Raw genomic sequence first — 17,187 nt, forward strand, 5'->3', positions numbered from 1 at the left:
TTCAGTTTATCCTTTTACATATGTAATCCTATATAATGAGAAGTAAATAATATCCTCAGTCATCCAGAATCAAATGTCAGTTGCATAGCCTCCATTATCAAGGCACAGAATTAAACCCATGTACTTTTAGAGCTACTTTTTACTTATTCATGAGCAAAATAATAACAGATATCCTACATAAACTCCTAAAGTTAGTAATACTTTATTTTTTATTTGAGCAAATTACTCAGCTTAGAAATATTTTCTTATAACTATCAGTGCTGCGTTTGCTTAATGTTGCAGGGTCATATATTGATTAATTGAACAGATGTTTATTGACTACCTGTTATTTAATAGACACTTTATAAGAAGGCAATATAATTTAAAAGCATAGGCTTTGGCATTGCTTCTCTAATAGTTAATAGCAGTTTCCATTATTTGCTCTAAACCTCACTTTCCTCAATAATGGATAATAATAATAATACCTGTAATCTGTAATTGTTAGACTTAAATATTAGATATATGGCACTTAGTATAATTTTTGTTATTAATTTTGTAATAGACTACTTTTATTCATAGATTAATTCTGTTAGATATGTTTTGAAAGGCAATGAATGATAATTTTAATCTACTTTTCCTTTTTTTAAAGATTTTATTTGAGAGCATACGTGTGCACATGACCCAGGGGGAGGGGCAGAGGGAGAGAGAAAAGCAGATTCCCTGCTGTGTAGGGAGCCCGATGTAGGACTTGATCCCAGCACGCCAGGATCATTACCTGAGCTAAAGGCAGATGTTTAACTGACTGAGCCACTCAAGTGTCCCTATCTACTTTCCCTTCTGTCTTAAATGCTGACTCTACTTTTATTCTTTATAGACTTTTATTCTGTGCAATCTGTGAGGTTTGGTATCACTTATTTACCTTTGAATTTTTTCTTAGATGAAGAAAAGAAGATGGTTGAAGAAGTATTCAGTAATGCCATTGACTGCTTGTCTGATGAAGATAAAAAACTCCCTCAGGTTTGTATTTAGTGTGACTTAAGTAAAGTGGATGTTAAGTGTGATAGCATATTTTCAGTTTGCATTTTTTAGTTTTTTTGCTACATAGTGTATTGTTTACATACTACAGTAAATAAGTTGTATTGAACACTGGAATGATACTTTGATTTATATTTTACACTTCTGAAAAGATGACAAGACAAAAGATGTGCTGTCTAAGGGAATTCTTCTCTGAAAGCTTGCATGGTCTGGAAATTACTTCTGTTCCTAATAATACAAAGTTATTAGCGCTAGTTTTAAGTCACTAAATTACTTTTTTTTTTTGAGAGAGAGAGAGAGAGAAAACATGAGCAGAGGGTGGACTGGGGGAGGGGGAGACAGAGAATACCAAGCAGGCTCCATGCTAAACACAACTGGACCTGGGGCTCCATCTCATAACCCTGAGATCATGACTGAAATTGAGTCGGATGCTCAACTGACTGAGCCATCCAGGCTTCCCAAAGTCACTAAATTTTTTAATTCATAAGGCTACCAAAGAAAACATCTAATGAAAGTCATATGTTTAGTGAGGAATTTGATGTCTACTCTGCTTTTGATCCAGTGGATTTTTCCTTTGCTATTGGAATTGCCTGGGGATTTCTTTTTTTTTTTTTTTATTTATTTATGATAGTCACACACAGAGAGAGAGAGAGGCAGAGACACAGGCAGAGGGAGAAGCAGGCTCCATGCACCGGGAGCCCGACGTGGGACTCGATCCCGGGTCTCCAGGATCGCGCCCTGGGCCAAAGGCAGGCGCCAAACTGCTGCGCCACCCAGGGATCCCCACCTGGGGATTTCTAAAATATACTGATGACTGGGGGCCACTCTCAGAGGTTCTGATTTATTTTTTATTATTATTATTATTTATTTATTTATTTATGATAGTCACAGAGAGAGAGAGAGGCAGAGACATAGGCAGAGGGAGAAGCAGGCTCCATGCACCGGGAGCCTGACGTGGGATTCGATCCCGGGTCTCCAGGATCGCGCCCTGGGCCAAAGGCAGGCGCTAAACCACTGCGCCACCCAGGGATCCCAGAGGTTCTGATTTAATCGGTCTAGTGTATATTGTCGTAGAAGATTTTCTTGTAATTTTTTTTCCCAGCTGAATTAGTATTTGAGGGCTAAGGCTTGTCTTTATACATCTTTGTTATCCTAGCACAGTTCTAGTAGTAGATATGTGGGACACCTGAGTAGCTAAGCAGTGGAATATCTGCCTCCAGTTAGGGCTTGATCCTGGGATCCGGGATCGAGTCCCACATCGGGCTCCTTGCAGGGAGCCTGCTCTTCTCCCTCTGCCTGTATCTCTGCGCCTCTCTCTCTGTCTCTCTGTCTCTCTGTCTCTCATGAATAAATAAATAAAAATCTAAAAAAAAAAAAGTAAGTATGTAATGACAATTGCTTAAGTGTTAATGAGGATGAACTCTTTCATAATTCATTTGCTTTTAGATGAAGTACGTATTTATATAAAGTAGGCTATATAGTTATTTATTTTTATTTGGAGGTGACTAGTATTTATTAAGTTTATTTTGTGCAGATACAAACTTTGCCCTCATTGCTCTTAGTATTTTGGGAGATGAAGTGATGCTGGAAGATTTGAGGCAGCAATGCATATATGAGTTTCATTTAAAGTATATCTTGTATTAAGGAAAGCGAGGGAGAATTATACTGAATTTTGAGTTTAATAATCTATGGGAATATGGGCTTGGTTTTTGCTTTTATTCTGAAAAAGTTATAACATTTCCTTAAACAGCCTTTTTTGATGCCCACTTTTCTTAATTTGGTTAGTTTAACATTTTTTATTTCCCTTTTTGTACATCCTTGAGAAATAAACATTATTCCAATCACAGGTTGAACATGTACTTCCTCTTTTGAAGAGAGGGATTGGTATTCACCATGGTGGTCTACTTCCTATTTTGAAAGAAACTATAGAAATTCTATTTTCTGAAGGATTGATAAAGGTAAGATTTTACTTTTATTATGCCTTAGAATTCTGTTGTATGAATAGTTTGAAAACTATTGTTACTGTTATTTTTTTAAGTAGTCTCTATCCCCAACATGGGGGATGAACATAAAACCCTGAGATTAAGAGGTGCATGCTCTGTTAGCTGAGCTAGCTATGTGTCTAAACAGTTTGAAAATTGAGAACACTGTTTATAGGCAGCAGTGTGTGTGTGTGTGTGTGTGTGTGTTTAGATTTTTATTAATTTATTCATGATAGACACAGAGAGAGAGAGAGAGAGACAGAGAGAGAGAGAGAGAGGCAGAGACACAGGCAGAGGAAGAAGCAGGCTTCATGCCAGGAGCCTGATGCAGGACTCCATCCCTGGACTCCACGATCACGCCCTGGGCCAAAGGCAGGTGCCAAGCCTCTGAGCCACCCAGGGATCCCTGTGTATATGTGTTTTAAATAAGGTCCTGTGGAATGACTTAGATAATGAACTTGATTTTTAAAAGCCAGGGGTGGGGGGGATCCCTGGGTGGCTCCTGCTTTTGACCCAGGGTGTGATCCTGTAGTCCTGGGATCGTGTCCCATGTCGGGCTCCTGGCATGGAGTCTGCTTCTCCCTCTGCCTGTGTCTCTGCCTCTCTCTCTCTCTCTCTCTCTCTTTCTCTCTCTCTCTCTCTCTCTCTTTCTCTTTCTTTCTATCATGAATAAATAAAATCTTTAAAAAATAAAGAAATAAATATTTATTTATTTAAGAAAAAATGTATGCAAGCAGAGGACAGGGCAGAGGGTGACAGAAAGGGAAAGAGTATCTCAAGCAGGTGAGACTGCTACCCACTGAGTGTGTAGTCCAGTGCAGGGCTTTATCTCACGACTCTGGGATCATGACCTGAGCTAATACCGAGTCGGACACTTAACTGATAGAGTCACCTGGGTTCCCCTCAAGTTGATTTTTGTATATAATGTTATACTTAAGATATTTTGGTCTGTAGGTAAAAAGATATTTGGTCTGTATCATTGATTTCCTTTCCTATTATTAAAGTAAGAAATGGTAACACTATATAGTGTGGAATTTTGCAGAAGATCCTTGTTTAACTATCAGAAGTGGAGTTGATTCTATGAGTGGACTCCTGACTATATACAGATTAAAACAACTAATTTACAGAAGATAAGGAGAATTGCTGGTAGACTTATAAAATAGTTTTTTAGGGTTTGCTAATTTAAACCACAGAGAATCTAATTTAATTTTAAAGATTATGTTGATGTCTGTACCTAGAAATGGGGTATTAAAAATTGGAAACAACTTCCAAATGGAATCATAAGCCTATATATAATTTATAAATGATTTTATGTTTAAAAATCAAGTTAGAATTTTAACAATCAGATATGTATCATATCTGTATGTATCATATAAATCAGATATGTATCATATCTGTATGTCTCAGATATGTATCTGAGCACTGACTAGACTATTTTTTAATACTTATTTATTCATGAGAGAGACACACGGAGAAAGAGAGAGGCAGAGAGACACAGTCAGAGGGAGAAACAGGCTCCCCATAGGGAGCCCCATGTGGGACTTGATCCTGGATCCTAGGATCAAGCCCTGAGCCGAAGGCAGATGCAGATGCTCAACCGCTGAGCCACCCAGGTGTCCTATGACTAGACAATTAAAAGAAATTAGTCACTTTAAAGAATATACTTGAGGTATTTTAGATCACAGATTGGTTGCTATTGGGATGCCTGGGTGGTTTAGTGGTTGACCATCTGCCTTCGGCTCAGGTCATGATCTCGGGGTCCAGGATCGAGTCCCACATCAGGCTCCTTGCATGAAGCCTGCTTCTCCCTCTCCCTATGTCTGTGCCTCTCTCTCTCTCTCATGAATAAATAAATAAAATCTTTAAAAAAAAAATGAATTGGTCACTGTTTCCACCTATATCCTGATAAAGCCCTGTTGATGTTCCTTCATTAGATTATTGTTGAGGCTCATTTTAAAGAATCTTTTCTTTAAACTATAAATGATACTCGGTGGTGGTGAAAGTCAAATAGAGGAATTGTAAATAAAGAAAAAAATGAAACACCATCATTCCCCTTTACTTCCCAGGAATAACCACTAGGAAACATACAGATAATACTTGTTTTTAAACAAAAAATTATACTCCCCATGTTATTATCCAGTTTGTCATATGTGTATCTTTTCATTTTTTTAATAGGTGAATAGCATTCTGTTGAGTTGATGCAGTAAGATGTTTTTATCTCCTTCCCTGTTCATGAAAATTTAGATTAAAAGTACTTCAGTAACTTTACTTGTATATAAATACACACTTTTGTGTGCTTAAGCCACACAGTTTTTTGTGTGTTCTTATTAGTAAAGTCTTAAAAGTGTACTTAGTCACTGATTCTCTTCTCCCCTCAGAGATTCTAAGGGTGACTCCAAAATTGTACCATCAGTCAGAAAGCCAGGAAATGTGACTTTGTGTTTAGAAAAGTAATCTATAGTCTTGTGCTTTGTACATTAGACCAGTAGTAGTATCCTCTTCAAGTTACTACCACTGGAATTTAAGAAAGACTTTTTTTCCTGAATTAGAAATTTTCTGGAATGCAAGGGACATTAGGTATTATTTAGTAATTTTACGTATAAAATACTGAAATATTTTTTAGTATTTTAATAAGACAACATGCTAAGACTAGCATGTTGTCTTATTTTTGCAGTCTCATTAATTTTGAAAATTAATTTTTGTTTATACTTGAAAATTACAAAGCTAGTTTCTCAGCTCTATAAAATACATGTTTAATCATATAATTATTCAATTTTTTAGGCCTTATTTGCCACAGAGACTTTTGCTATGGGAATTAATATGCCAGCTAGAACTGTTTTATTTACAAATGCCCGGAAATTTGATGGGAAAGATTTCAGATGGGTAAGTAAAATAATTAATATATTGGAATATTTTTTATCTTTACTTGTTTTACCTAAGGTGATTTGGGCTTATGTAATCTTTGAGACTTTCAGTTCTAAATACTGAAGATCTTATACCTGAACCCGTAAACAAGTTTGTCAAGGTTAGACTTCAGATCCTTCGTTTCTATCCGTTAGCCAAAAACAAAAACAAAAAACCCAACGTAGAAATGAAATCCCCCTTGGTGAAAGAGTTTCATGATGAGAGATAAGTGTGCAGATGATTTATGAGTGCTTTAAAGCATTTTAAATATATCTGGAATGTTCATTTCTTTCTTTTTTTTTTTTAATTTTTATTTATTTATGATAGTCACACAGAGAGAGAGAGAGAGGCAGAGACACAGGCAGAGGGAGAAGGCAGACTCCATGCACCGGGAACCCGATGTGGGACTCGATCCGGGGTCTCCAGGATCGTGCCCTGGGCCAAAGGCCAGCGCCAAACCGCTGCACCACCCAGGGATCCCTGGAATGTTCATTTCTTAAAGATTGAGAGTATAAGGCACCAAATCTATATTGGCTTCAGTTGCAGCTCACTATTTTATCTTTCAGGTTTAAAATAGAAGTTTTTTTTTTTCTTCTTCAAAGATTTTATTTATTCATAGAGACACAGAGAGAGAGAGGGAGGCATAGACACAGGCAGAGGGAGAAGCAGGCTCCATGCAGAGAGCCTGACTTGGGACTCGATCCAGGGTCTCCAGGATCACGCCCTGGGCTGTAGGTGGCGCTAAACCGCTGCACCACCGGGACTGCCCTAAAATAGAAGTTTGAACAGGTTCACACATAATATCCTTTCTAAGAAGGAAGGAGAAAAAGTTGGAACAATGGGTAAAACAGTGAATTTGGGTAGAAAGTAAATTCTTAATCCAGAGCCGACCCATTCAGGAAACAGTTACTAAATTAAAACTTCAAAAGTTAAACAAAGCAGGTGAAAGTTGGCAGATGTGCAATAAAATGTTGTGTTATGGATTCTGAGAAGTATATACAGACTAGAGCAAGAGAAAAGAAATCTCTTGTATATAAGGGGTAATGGAAGGCTTCATTAGAGAAGGCAATCCTAAAACAGAAACAGCAGCACATGGGTATTAACTAGGTAGACAGTGGAGCTTCACAGGGGTGAAAAGCAGATAAATTTCTAGTTTGAGTATCCAGAACAAGCCAAAGACTCAGAGAAACTAGCATTGGGAGAAACTTAAGTAGTCAGCTACTGCAGTTAACCTAATCCTCGAAAGTGGTGATTCTTTTCTACTTAGAGAAGTTTCTGCCAGTAATTACTAATCATAGAAATACTGAAAAGTGTTCATGGTAGATCGTAAAGACAAAGCATTTTTTTCTTGGTTTGTTTTATTTTAAAATGTATTAGATGCTATACAAAAGAGAAATAGTAATGATCAGGTGCCATTTCTCTTTAGAAACTTTTACATAGTCTTCAAAAATTTTCTATAACCTGTAACTTTTTAAAATTGAACATTTAGTAATTTAATTCATGTAGTATATGATTCCTGTTCATAATGCAGCTAGCTAACAGTCTCATGTTTATATTTAAAATAATTAAGTTTAAAATATCTTTGTAATCTGTTTAAAATTACTTAATTCTCCAAAGAAAATTGATGCCATAAGAAAATAAGTAAATAAGTCATTTGTGACTTTACATGCTTCTTGGCATCCTAAGGACCCTATGGTAAGACTGCAGAGCATAGTGGGTAATTGAACTTAAGAAAGCAATCTTTTCTTCATAATTCAGTATCATATTATTAAACCTAAAAATCATAGTGTGCTATACTGTAATGATGCCCTTGGGCCCTGCTGAGATTCTTTTGCATTACCTTTTTGAAATGTTCTTTTGAAATCTTTCTTAGGATTAGCTTTTTTGTTGTTTTTCGTGGTGCCTTTGTTGCTCTCAGATACTTTAAAAATAAATGTTTATTTTATACTAATATCTTTTTGCAAATTAAGAAATCTATTATGATCAAGTCAGAATTGATATTTAGTAGACTTTGAGTCCTTCTTTGATTTCTTAGACTTTAGTGTTTTCCATCATTTTGGAGCTAAAATTTAGCTCCAGAAGTTGATATTTTTAATCATGTTTCCTTTTGTGGAATATATAACTTGTGCTTTTATATTTTGTGATGAAAATTTAAGAATACTTTTTTCACTAGGTTGTCTCCTAAACTCGATTTTTAATTATGTTCACACAGATTTCCTCTGGTGAATACATTCAGATGTCTGGTCGGGCTGGAAGGAGGGGAATGGATGATAGAGGAATTGTAATTCTTATGGTGGATGAAAAGATGAGCCCAACGATTGGAAAACAGCTACTTAAGGTAACCAAGTTAAGATGCTGTGCTCTCACCAGCAATTTAAGAAACATACTTCGGGAGCCACTTTGAAATTAGTTATGTCGATTCAGATACCTTTCTAAGTAGATGAATTAATTTAGTAAACTATCTAGGCTTAAAAGGTAGAAGAGGATAACTGAGCAAAGTGCCGATTATACCCTACTTTCTGTTCTAATAAGTAAAGAGTAATTCATGCAATGGAAGGCATGTAAAGATCCCCACAGAAGGCAAAAATGTTTACTTTACCCTCCAAATTTAAGACAGTCTCTATAACTGCCTTCTCTACTGAACAAATTGCTCTTCACCTATCAGAACAGGAAGTAGGGCACATGATATCAGTGTTTTGGGCAGTTACCTTCTCTTAACTTTGCAAGTCTAGATTTCTTTTTATTTTATTTTTATTTTATTTATTAATTTTTTAAAATGAGAGACAGAGAGAGAGAGAGAGAGAGAGGCAGAGACATAGGCAGAGGGAGAAGCAGACTCCATGCAGGGATCCTGACGAGAGAGAGAGAGAGAGAGAGAGAGGCAGAAACATAGGCAGAGGGAGAAGCAGACTCCATGCAGGGATCCTGACGTGGGACTCGATCCAGGACTCCAGGATCACACCTTGGGCTGAAGGCAGGTGCTAAAACCAGTGATCCACCCAGGGATCCTATGTCCAGATATCTTAATTAAGTCTACAATCTACCATTCTAATATTACCTCTTAGTGGTTCATAATTATCTCCATAAATGAATTCAAGTATTTAAGCTTTATTTTAAATTAGCTTGTTTATTTTGTTTAATATTTATCTTTTGGATTATTTTAAGAGTTTTGTTTTGGAGAGCTTCTCAGGGAGGTTTGGCCTGTTTGCTCTTCTTCTCCTTTTCCAAGCAGTAAGGAGTTACTAAATTCCTAGAAAAACTCTTAGTAGGATGAGAAACTTAGCAATTAAAACTTTAAAATTAACTGCCACATCATTAACTAAAGCTCCAAAACATGTTAAGTCCTACTTAGGTCAGTATCTCTCTGAAACAGACTCTTTTCAATTTCAAAGACTTGTGAACAGCAAGGAGAATTTGAGATACGGTTGTGGGACATCTGGTATACTAAAGCAAAAATGAAAGTGTATGTTTTTTAAAATACATGTTTTATGTGAGTGAAGACAAAGCTTGTCTGTATATATTCATAGTGATCGTATGGTGTCTTATTTTCACTTTTAAAGATTAACACTTGGAAACCTATTTTTTTAAAAAGATTTTATTTATTTATTAGAGGGCTCAAGTGAGCATGAGTGGGAGGAGGGGCAGAAGGAAAAGCAGACTAAGCAGATTCCTTGCTGAGCAGGGAGCCAGACATGGGGCTTGATCCTAGAACCCTGGGATCATGACCTGAGCCAAAGGCAGACAGTTAATCAGCTGAGCCACCCAGGCACCCTAGAAACCTATTTTTTAAGTGTCTATGTAACTTTAATTCTTCATATAAAGAAAATAACACAAGATTGAAAATTTGTATTTTTAGTCTTTAAATTGTGCCAGATATAATAAACACTATTTTTCTTTCTTTGTGCTCTGAATAGAAAAAGTTGAATCAGCTTGTCAATAGTAGGAAGTAATATTTTAATAACAGCATCTGGTTTCTTTAGTACAGATTTTTCATTCTATTTACTTATAAAATAATGTTATTGTCTATTGCTACAGGGTCATACAGCATCTCTAGAGCTTTTTTATTTTGTTTGATCAAAACTTTATGACCTTTGATTAGTACCCCATTACACCTCTCCTCATTCTCTGAACATCTCTTCATTGTCTTGATTTTTATTCTTTTGGATAAATACCCAGAGTAGAATTGCCAGACCATATGCAGTTCTTTTTTCTTAAATTTTTATTGAATATTTTTACTGTTTTCCACAGTGGCTATACCGTTTTGCCTTCTATCAGTGTGCAAGGATTCTAATTTCTCCATCATTTCTTAAGTGAACTTTTAAAAACAGCTTTATTGAGATATAATTCATATTGCATACAGTTCACCCATTTTCATGGTTTTTAATGTATTCACAGAGTTTTGCTATCATCTTAACAATAAATTTTGGAACATTTTTATCAGCCTAAAAAGAAACTTTATTGTCATTAATAATCATTCCCTATTTCCCTCCTACCTCTTCCCTTTCCCCTAAGCCCTAGGCAAACCACTAATCTACTCTTTGTCTCTATAGAGTTGCCTGTTCTAGGCATTTCATATAAATTTAGTCAGATATGGGACTCCTGGGTGGTTGAGTGTCTGCCTTCGGCTCAGGGCGTGATCCCGGAGTTCTGGGATCAAGTCTCATATCAGGCTCCCCACTGGAAGCCTGCTTCTACCTCTGCCTATGTCTCTGCCTCTCTCTTTCTCTTTCTGTCTCTCAATAAATAAATAAAATCTTTAAAAATAAATAAATTCAGATAACGTGATCTTTTGTATCTGGTTTCTTTAGCATAATATTTTCAAGGTTTATCTGTATTTGTAATATGTATCAGGACTTCACTCCTTTTTTTGATGAATATTGCTCTTTTTGGCTATATTACAACCTATTTATCCATCTATCAGTGGATGTATATTTATGTTGTTTCGGCTGCTATGATTGTTCTTTACAAGTTTTATGTAAACATGCTTTTATTTCTTTTGGGTATATTACCTGTGAATAAAATTGCTAGGTCATACATAATTTCATATTTAACCTTTTGAGGACCCACCAGACTGTTTTTCCTCAGCAGCTATACCATTTTATATTCTCATCAGCAATATAGGAGGGTTCTCATACCCCTGCATTCTAGCTAACACCTATTATCTGTCCTTTTAACTTAAAGTGATCATCCTAGTGAGTGTAAAGTGGTACCTTTCACCTTGAATGCTATATAGTTTGAGTTGTCAAAAGGATACAGTATCTGCTTGCTGATGATGCTGCAGTTATATAAACAAATACGTGTGTATCTCTGTTTCTTGATTTCTGGACACATTTATTGAGACTAACTGTTCTACTATTTTTTTTGTCCTCTAGGATTTTTTTTCAGGTGATTTTACTGTCATTAAAGAATTTGTGGGCAACTTATTCAGAAAAATAACAATTAACAGTTAAATGAATATTCAACTTGTCTTGGGCTTTGAAATGATTGCTATTACCATCCCAGTTCTATAAATGAATAAAACATACAGGGGCTAAATAATTTTTCAAACGTCATATTGTTGTTAAATGGCAAATTCTGATTTTAAAGTCAGGCAGTTTGGTGTCAGTGCATGCTTCTAAGCACCATGTGCTGTTGCTTCTCAGTATCTCACGCAAATAGATTTTTCATTTACTGACTCAAACTGAATTTGGCATGACAGCACTTTGTTCTTTTGACCTTAATACAATATATAAACTAATAGCAGCCAAAACAACGTAATATATACATCATTAAAACGTCAGGTCTGTTTTCCTTTAAGCAACAGTGAGTGAGATTTGCTCTTAATAGGACTTTAATAGAGCATTTATTTTCTCAAATAAGAACTAAAATGTGTAGATTATTCCACGTTATGGTATGTAAAACTAATTAGTATGTTTTATATACATTTGTAAAATTTGGATCTGTCACATCTATCATTTATCCTGTTAGGTTAAATAGTCTTACAAAGATAGCAGAATACATGTGTTCATTGCTTGTTGACTAAAGATTATTTTTTTTAACATTTCTCATATCTGAGCATGCACACACACTTATATATTTGTGCATGTAAATCATTTAATCATGCATTTAAAATATTTTAATAATTTCTTTAACAGTTTGGTATGACCTAAATTTCAGTATTTACAAGGGTCCTTAGGTAGTCATTATTGATGAATAGAGTATTATATTACAGTGAAATTATATTTTGGGTTGTCTGGCTGCACGTTGATTAAATTGGAAGGGAAATAGAAACTACGATGATAGTTGTAGTGATCTATCTAAATCAGATTTGATGAAACTTTGAAATAGGGAGATAGCAGAGGTAAAGAAACAAAAGAACTAATCTAAGATACATAAAAGGAAATAATCTGCAACCATGGATTGATTGAAATTTTTAAAGGGGATAAAGTAGAAGAAAGACCTTCGAAATTGGAATTTAAATGTTAATTTCATTAACCATTAATCAAATTATAATTGAACTATCCTGAGTTCACTCCTCGCAGAGTCACAGAAATTACTCCAGGTGGAGTTGCCACACAAAGGATTTTATTCGCAACAAATAAGGAGGTCACAGGAAGTAACTTCCCGAGTTGTGATTCCCTGAGCAATGGTGAATGGATTCCCTTTATTTAGTGTTAGGAGGAATATTGAGCCTTGTCATCGATCTTTCTTAGGTGGGGATTTTAGTATTATAATGAGCTAAGGTAACTGTCAGTCATTCTTTGGTTCATATGTGCAGATGAGAATCTTGGATTGAATTCAAGCTGGTCTGGGTTTTTTTTTTTTTTTTTTTTTTTTCGGAGAACCTATTTTTATTTCCGGTTGAGACCCTGAGTCTCTTCTCTCCATGTAGAAGGGTACAGCAGTGTCAGGGCACAATGAGGTCAGTATCTGCTCCTCACCAAACCACCCCCACCGGCCGCTGGGCCACCGCTCTAATGCAAACTGATGAGCTGAGCCAGCCAGCTTTCCTCAGGACGGACAATGGCTTCATGAGAAACACAAACATATTCGCAGTAAAATAAGGAGTCTCTATCTTAACCAGAAAGGGGGAGCAAATGGTGGCATCTCAGGCACTGAGGCAGGCGAGGGGAGATGGGGTTTGAGGATTAAGGGTCTCCCGTGGTGTGTGGGGGGGCTGTCCTCCCCTCTCTGCATTGACAGTATCTGATCCCGGCCAGGCTGCTTCCCACCTACTCTCCTCTCGAAGTACCGAGGGTGCAGGTACCTCTGAAACCCCTTCAGAGAGCCCAGAAGGTGGCCACACATCTGACACACAGATGTGAGTCTTGAGCTCCTCATCAAGGCAGTTGTTACTGCTTGAAGGGTAGTTTCTGTTTCCTCATGGGATGTTTAATGACTTGCGAATCTTTTGCCTCAGTTAAGAGATCAGCTAGAAGGAAGGGCTTAAGGAAGAATGTGGAACAAAGGTCAGTGAGTATAATCACATAAGCAGTAAAGATCAGATTTGGGGGTCTAGCTGGTGACAAAATCAGTAATCTTACTAACAGTCTTTGTAAGAGTGACTGACACTCAGTAATGGGAAAAAGCAAGAGAGATAAATGTCATTTTAGGTAGTGTAACCATATTTATCAGCCAAATTCAGTAGATTAACTTGTAGACTATCTTGGGGTCACTTAGATAAAATGTCACAATACCAACTTGAGTTTCAGGGAACTGAGAATTCTGGTAGGTGTATTCTACAGCAATTGAGAATACAGAAGTATGGGATGCCTGGGTGAGTCAGCTGTTGAGTGTCTGCCTTCGGCTCAGGGCGTGATCCTGGAGTTCCAGGATCGAGTCCCACATTGGGCTCCCTGTGAGGAGCCTGCATCTCCCTCTGCCTATGTCCTTCTCTTTCTTTGTGTCTTTCATGAATAAATAAATAAAATCTTAAAAGAAAAACAACACAGAAGCAGAGCTTGCACTTGGAAATAAACATTGGTAATATTGAAGCCCCAAATTTGTGAGAGGAGATAGAAAAAAAAATAACAGAAAAGTAAGGGCTGGGATCCTGCCTTCAGCCCAGGGCATGATCCTGGAGTCCCAGGATCGAGTCCTATGTCAGGCTCCCTGCATGGAGTCTGCTTCTCCCTCTGCCTATGTCTCTGCCTCTCTTGCTCACTCTCTGTGTCTCTCATGAATAAATAAATAAACTCTTAAAAAAAAAATAGAAAAGTAAGGTCCGTGTCTGTTTGCAAAATGGTAAAATAGCTAAAGTTGTCTTTAAATTACTCTCTCCTCCAAGAATTTGGTTTTTGTATTAACTTCACATCTCCCTTTGGTCCTATTTTCTTTCTTTCTTTTTTTTAAAGATTGTATTTATTTATTCATGAGAGACACAGAGAGAGAGGCAGAGACATAGGCCGAGGGAGAAGCAGGCTTCCTGCAGGAAGCCTGATGTGGGACAAGTCCCAGGATCCCAGGATCACAACCTGAGCCAAAGGTGGACACTCAACCACTGAGCTACCCAGGTGTCCCTTGGCCTTAGTTTCAAGGAAAGTTCATAAACATCAAGGTTTTAGGGACTTATTAACTATGCCCCTAGGGCGAATGGCTCTTAATATTTCAGGAGTTAAGGAATACTTTTCATTTAAGGCTGTGGTGAAAACTCTGCTTCTCATAAAATCCTGTATGCATACATATAAAATTATGCTATAACGTTGGTTTGTGGACCTCAATTTAAGAGCCCTTGACTACCCTAAAAGTATTTATGTGTTTTACTATGCCATTTAGAAATACATAGCATGCTATGTGACATTTCACTTCTAAAGTGAATTCACTTCTCCCCAGAATTTGATTATTCTCCTATTGTACCTGGGGCGTAGAGGTGCAAAAGCACCTGGGTCCAGGGGGTCCCAAACAGAGCAGGTTTAGCTACTCACCTCAGGCAAAATTTAAAGAGAAACAAGTGGTAGTGAAACAAAAAGGCAATTTATTTCAGGCAAGCCAGTACCAGGAAGACAGTGGACCAGCATTTCAAAGACTGTCTCCAAAGTGCCGAAAGTACTTCACAAGTTTATATAAGGAAAATGTGGGACAGAGTTCCCTGGGTACATGCGGTGGGTGGGGAGGGGGTGGTTACAGATCAAGTTGTTGATCTTCTTGGGCTTAGTCCTGGGCAGAGTCTTTCTGGCTCAAGGAAGTCCTTGAGGGGTTGGTTTCAGTTTCCACCAGAGGATGCTTTGCCTATAGCGTCTTTTGCCTGAGTTAAGAGATATGCTGGAAAGAAGAACATTAATTGATCAGAAAGTTTGAGGTCAGAGTGGAGTAATTGAAGTCCTTTCTCACTATGTGTAACTACAAAACCATTTTCATTCTTAAGTATTTACATTTAAAAATATATTTCTGGGGGCACCTGGGTGGGAATGGCTCAGTTGGTTAAGTGTCTGCCTTCTGTTCAGGTCATGATCCCAGAATCCTGGGATTGAGGCCCACGTTTTGAGCCTGCTTCTCCCTCTCCCTGCTCGTACATTCTCTATCTCTGTCTCTTTCTCTCTCTCTCTATAAAATCTTGAAAAAAAAAAATTTTTTTTTTTTCAAGATTTTATTTATTTATTCGTGAGAGACACAGAGAGGAAGAGGCATTGGCAGAGGGAGAAGCCCGTGCAGGGAGTGCGATGTGGGACTCGACTCCAGGTCCCTGGGATCACGCCCTGAGCTGAAGGCAGATGCTCAATCACTGAGCCACCCAGGCGTCCCTAAAAAAATATTTCTGAAGAAACATTGCTGAAAGAAAATTTTAGATCTCAAAGAAGTATTTTTGGTTAGAAACTTTTAGTGAGTTAAGGTCACTCGGTGTAGATAAATATTTTATTCTGCCTAGCCCTTAGTTTTGCCCTTCTTTGGTAACAGTCACAGTTAGGAGAAAGAAGAATTATGAAAATGTAGATAAAGAATTGTCTGTAAGTTGGGGAAGAGGAACACTTAACTTTTCATATCACTCCAGACAGCTGAGTTTTAAGGTGCTAATTTTTATCTGGATATCGTTCTGAGTTGAATTTAGTATAGTCTGTCAGCACAAGCTAGGTTATGTACAGTAAAAATCCCTAAATTTAAGTTATTTAAAGGTTTATTTCTCTTGTTCAGGGCAGGTTTATAAAGAAGGTTCTGCTTATCATTGTTTAGGGATGCAAGATGATGGAGGAACCACACCTTGAACATTAACAGTCACTATGCCAGAGGGAAAAAGACTGCTTTTCACACCAACAATTAAATACTTGGCCACTGGGGATCCCTGGGTGGCGCAGTGGTTTGGCGCTTGCCTTTGGCCCAGGGCGCGATCCTGGAGACCCGGGATCGAATCCCACATCAGGCTCCCGGTGCATGGAGCCTGCTTCTCCCTCTGCCTATGTCTCTGCCTCTCTCTCTCTCTCTCTGTGACTATCATAAATAAATAAAAAAAATTAAAAAAAATTAAAAAATAAATAAATAAATAAATACTTGGCCAGAAAGTGACCCATCATTAACAGTTTGTTTGCCCCACCCACCACGGGTGAGAAAGTGTAATCTTATCAAGTGCCTAGAAGGCAGAGAGCTAAACATACTTGGTAAACAGTATTTTAACTAGTACTATTCCTACTTAGTGGATTTTTTTTCCCCATTATAATTTCCCAAAGATCAACTATTTATCACTTTGTATTGGTCATTTAAAGGAAAGAACTTAATACATTTCTATAATATTCATTAAATGGATTAAATTATTAAGCAGTTTTTAAAGTATCTATGTAAATCATATTTGAAAAATCCCAACATTGACTTTTTTTTTCCTCTTAGGGCTCAGCTGATCCTCTAAATAGTGCTTTTCATTTGACCTACAACATGGTTTTGAATTTACTACGTGTAGAAGAAATTAATCCTGAGTACATGTTGGAAAAATCCTTTTACCAGTTTCAGCATTATAGAGCAATTCCAGGAGTAGTAGAGAGTAAGTATAAAATTATTCTATCAAAGTCTTCTTAGCTAGTAGAGTAAATAGCACAATCACTGCCTTATTGGCTGCCTAGGCTATTGTTTATTTTCTGGTTAGCCTTACCTTGATTTTTACATAAAGTAAGAACTGTGTTCTGGTCATTACGACCAATGAGAACATTTTAAAATAAAAGTAAGAAAACCCTGTTAGTACACCTTTCTGTAATTGGTTCAAATTTGATATAATTTATTGTTGTAGGCATATTACATGATAGCTCATGTTCATGAATCATGATATAACAAAAAGCCGGATATACTAAAATTTGACCTGTAAAAAGGATGTGTATATTAGTCTTGG

General features: G+C 37.0%; 1 protein-coding gene across 1 annotated transcript in view; it reads left to right on the forward strand.

The window, feature by feature from the left end:
- Positions 1 to 17,187, forward strand: part of MTREX (Mtr4 exosome RNA helicase) — a 107,172-nt gene that overhangs the window by 30,112 nt on the left and 59,873 nt on the right. The window contains exons 12-16 of the mRNA XM_026018748.2: positions 917 to 996; positions 2,862 to 2,972; positions 5,778 to 5,879; positions 8,113 to 8,238; positions 16,695 to 16,845. Coding sequence (XP_025874533.1) covers positions 917 to 996; positions 2,862 to 2,972; positions 5,778 to 5,879; positions 8,113 to 8,238; positions 16,695 to 16,845 — 570 coding nt within the window. The remainder of the gene's footprint in view (positions 1 to 916; positions 997 to 2,861; positions 2,973 to 5,777; positions 5,880 to 8,112; positions 8,239 to 16,694; positions 16,846 to 17,187) is intronic.

This window comes from Vulpes vulpes, chromosome 2, assembly GCF_048418805.1.
Source record: "Vulpes vulpes isolate BD-2025 chromosome 2, VulVul3, whole genome shotgun sequence".
NCBI classification, from domain to species: Eukaryota; Metazoa; Chordata; class Mammalia; order Carnivora; family Canidae; genus Vulpes; species Vulpes vulpes.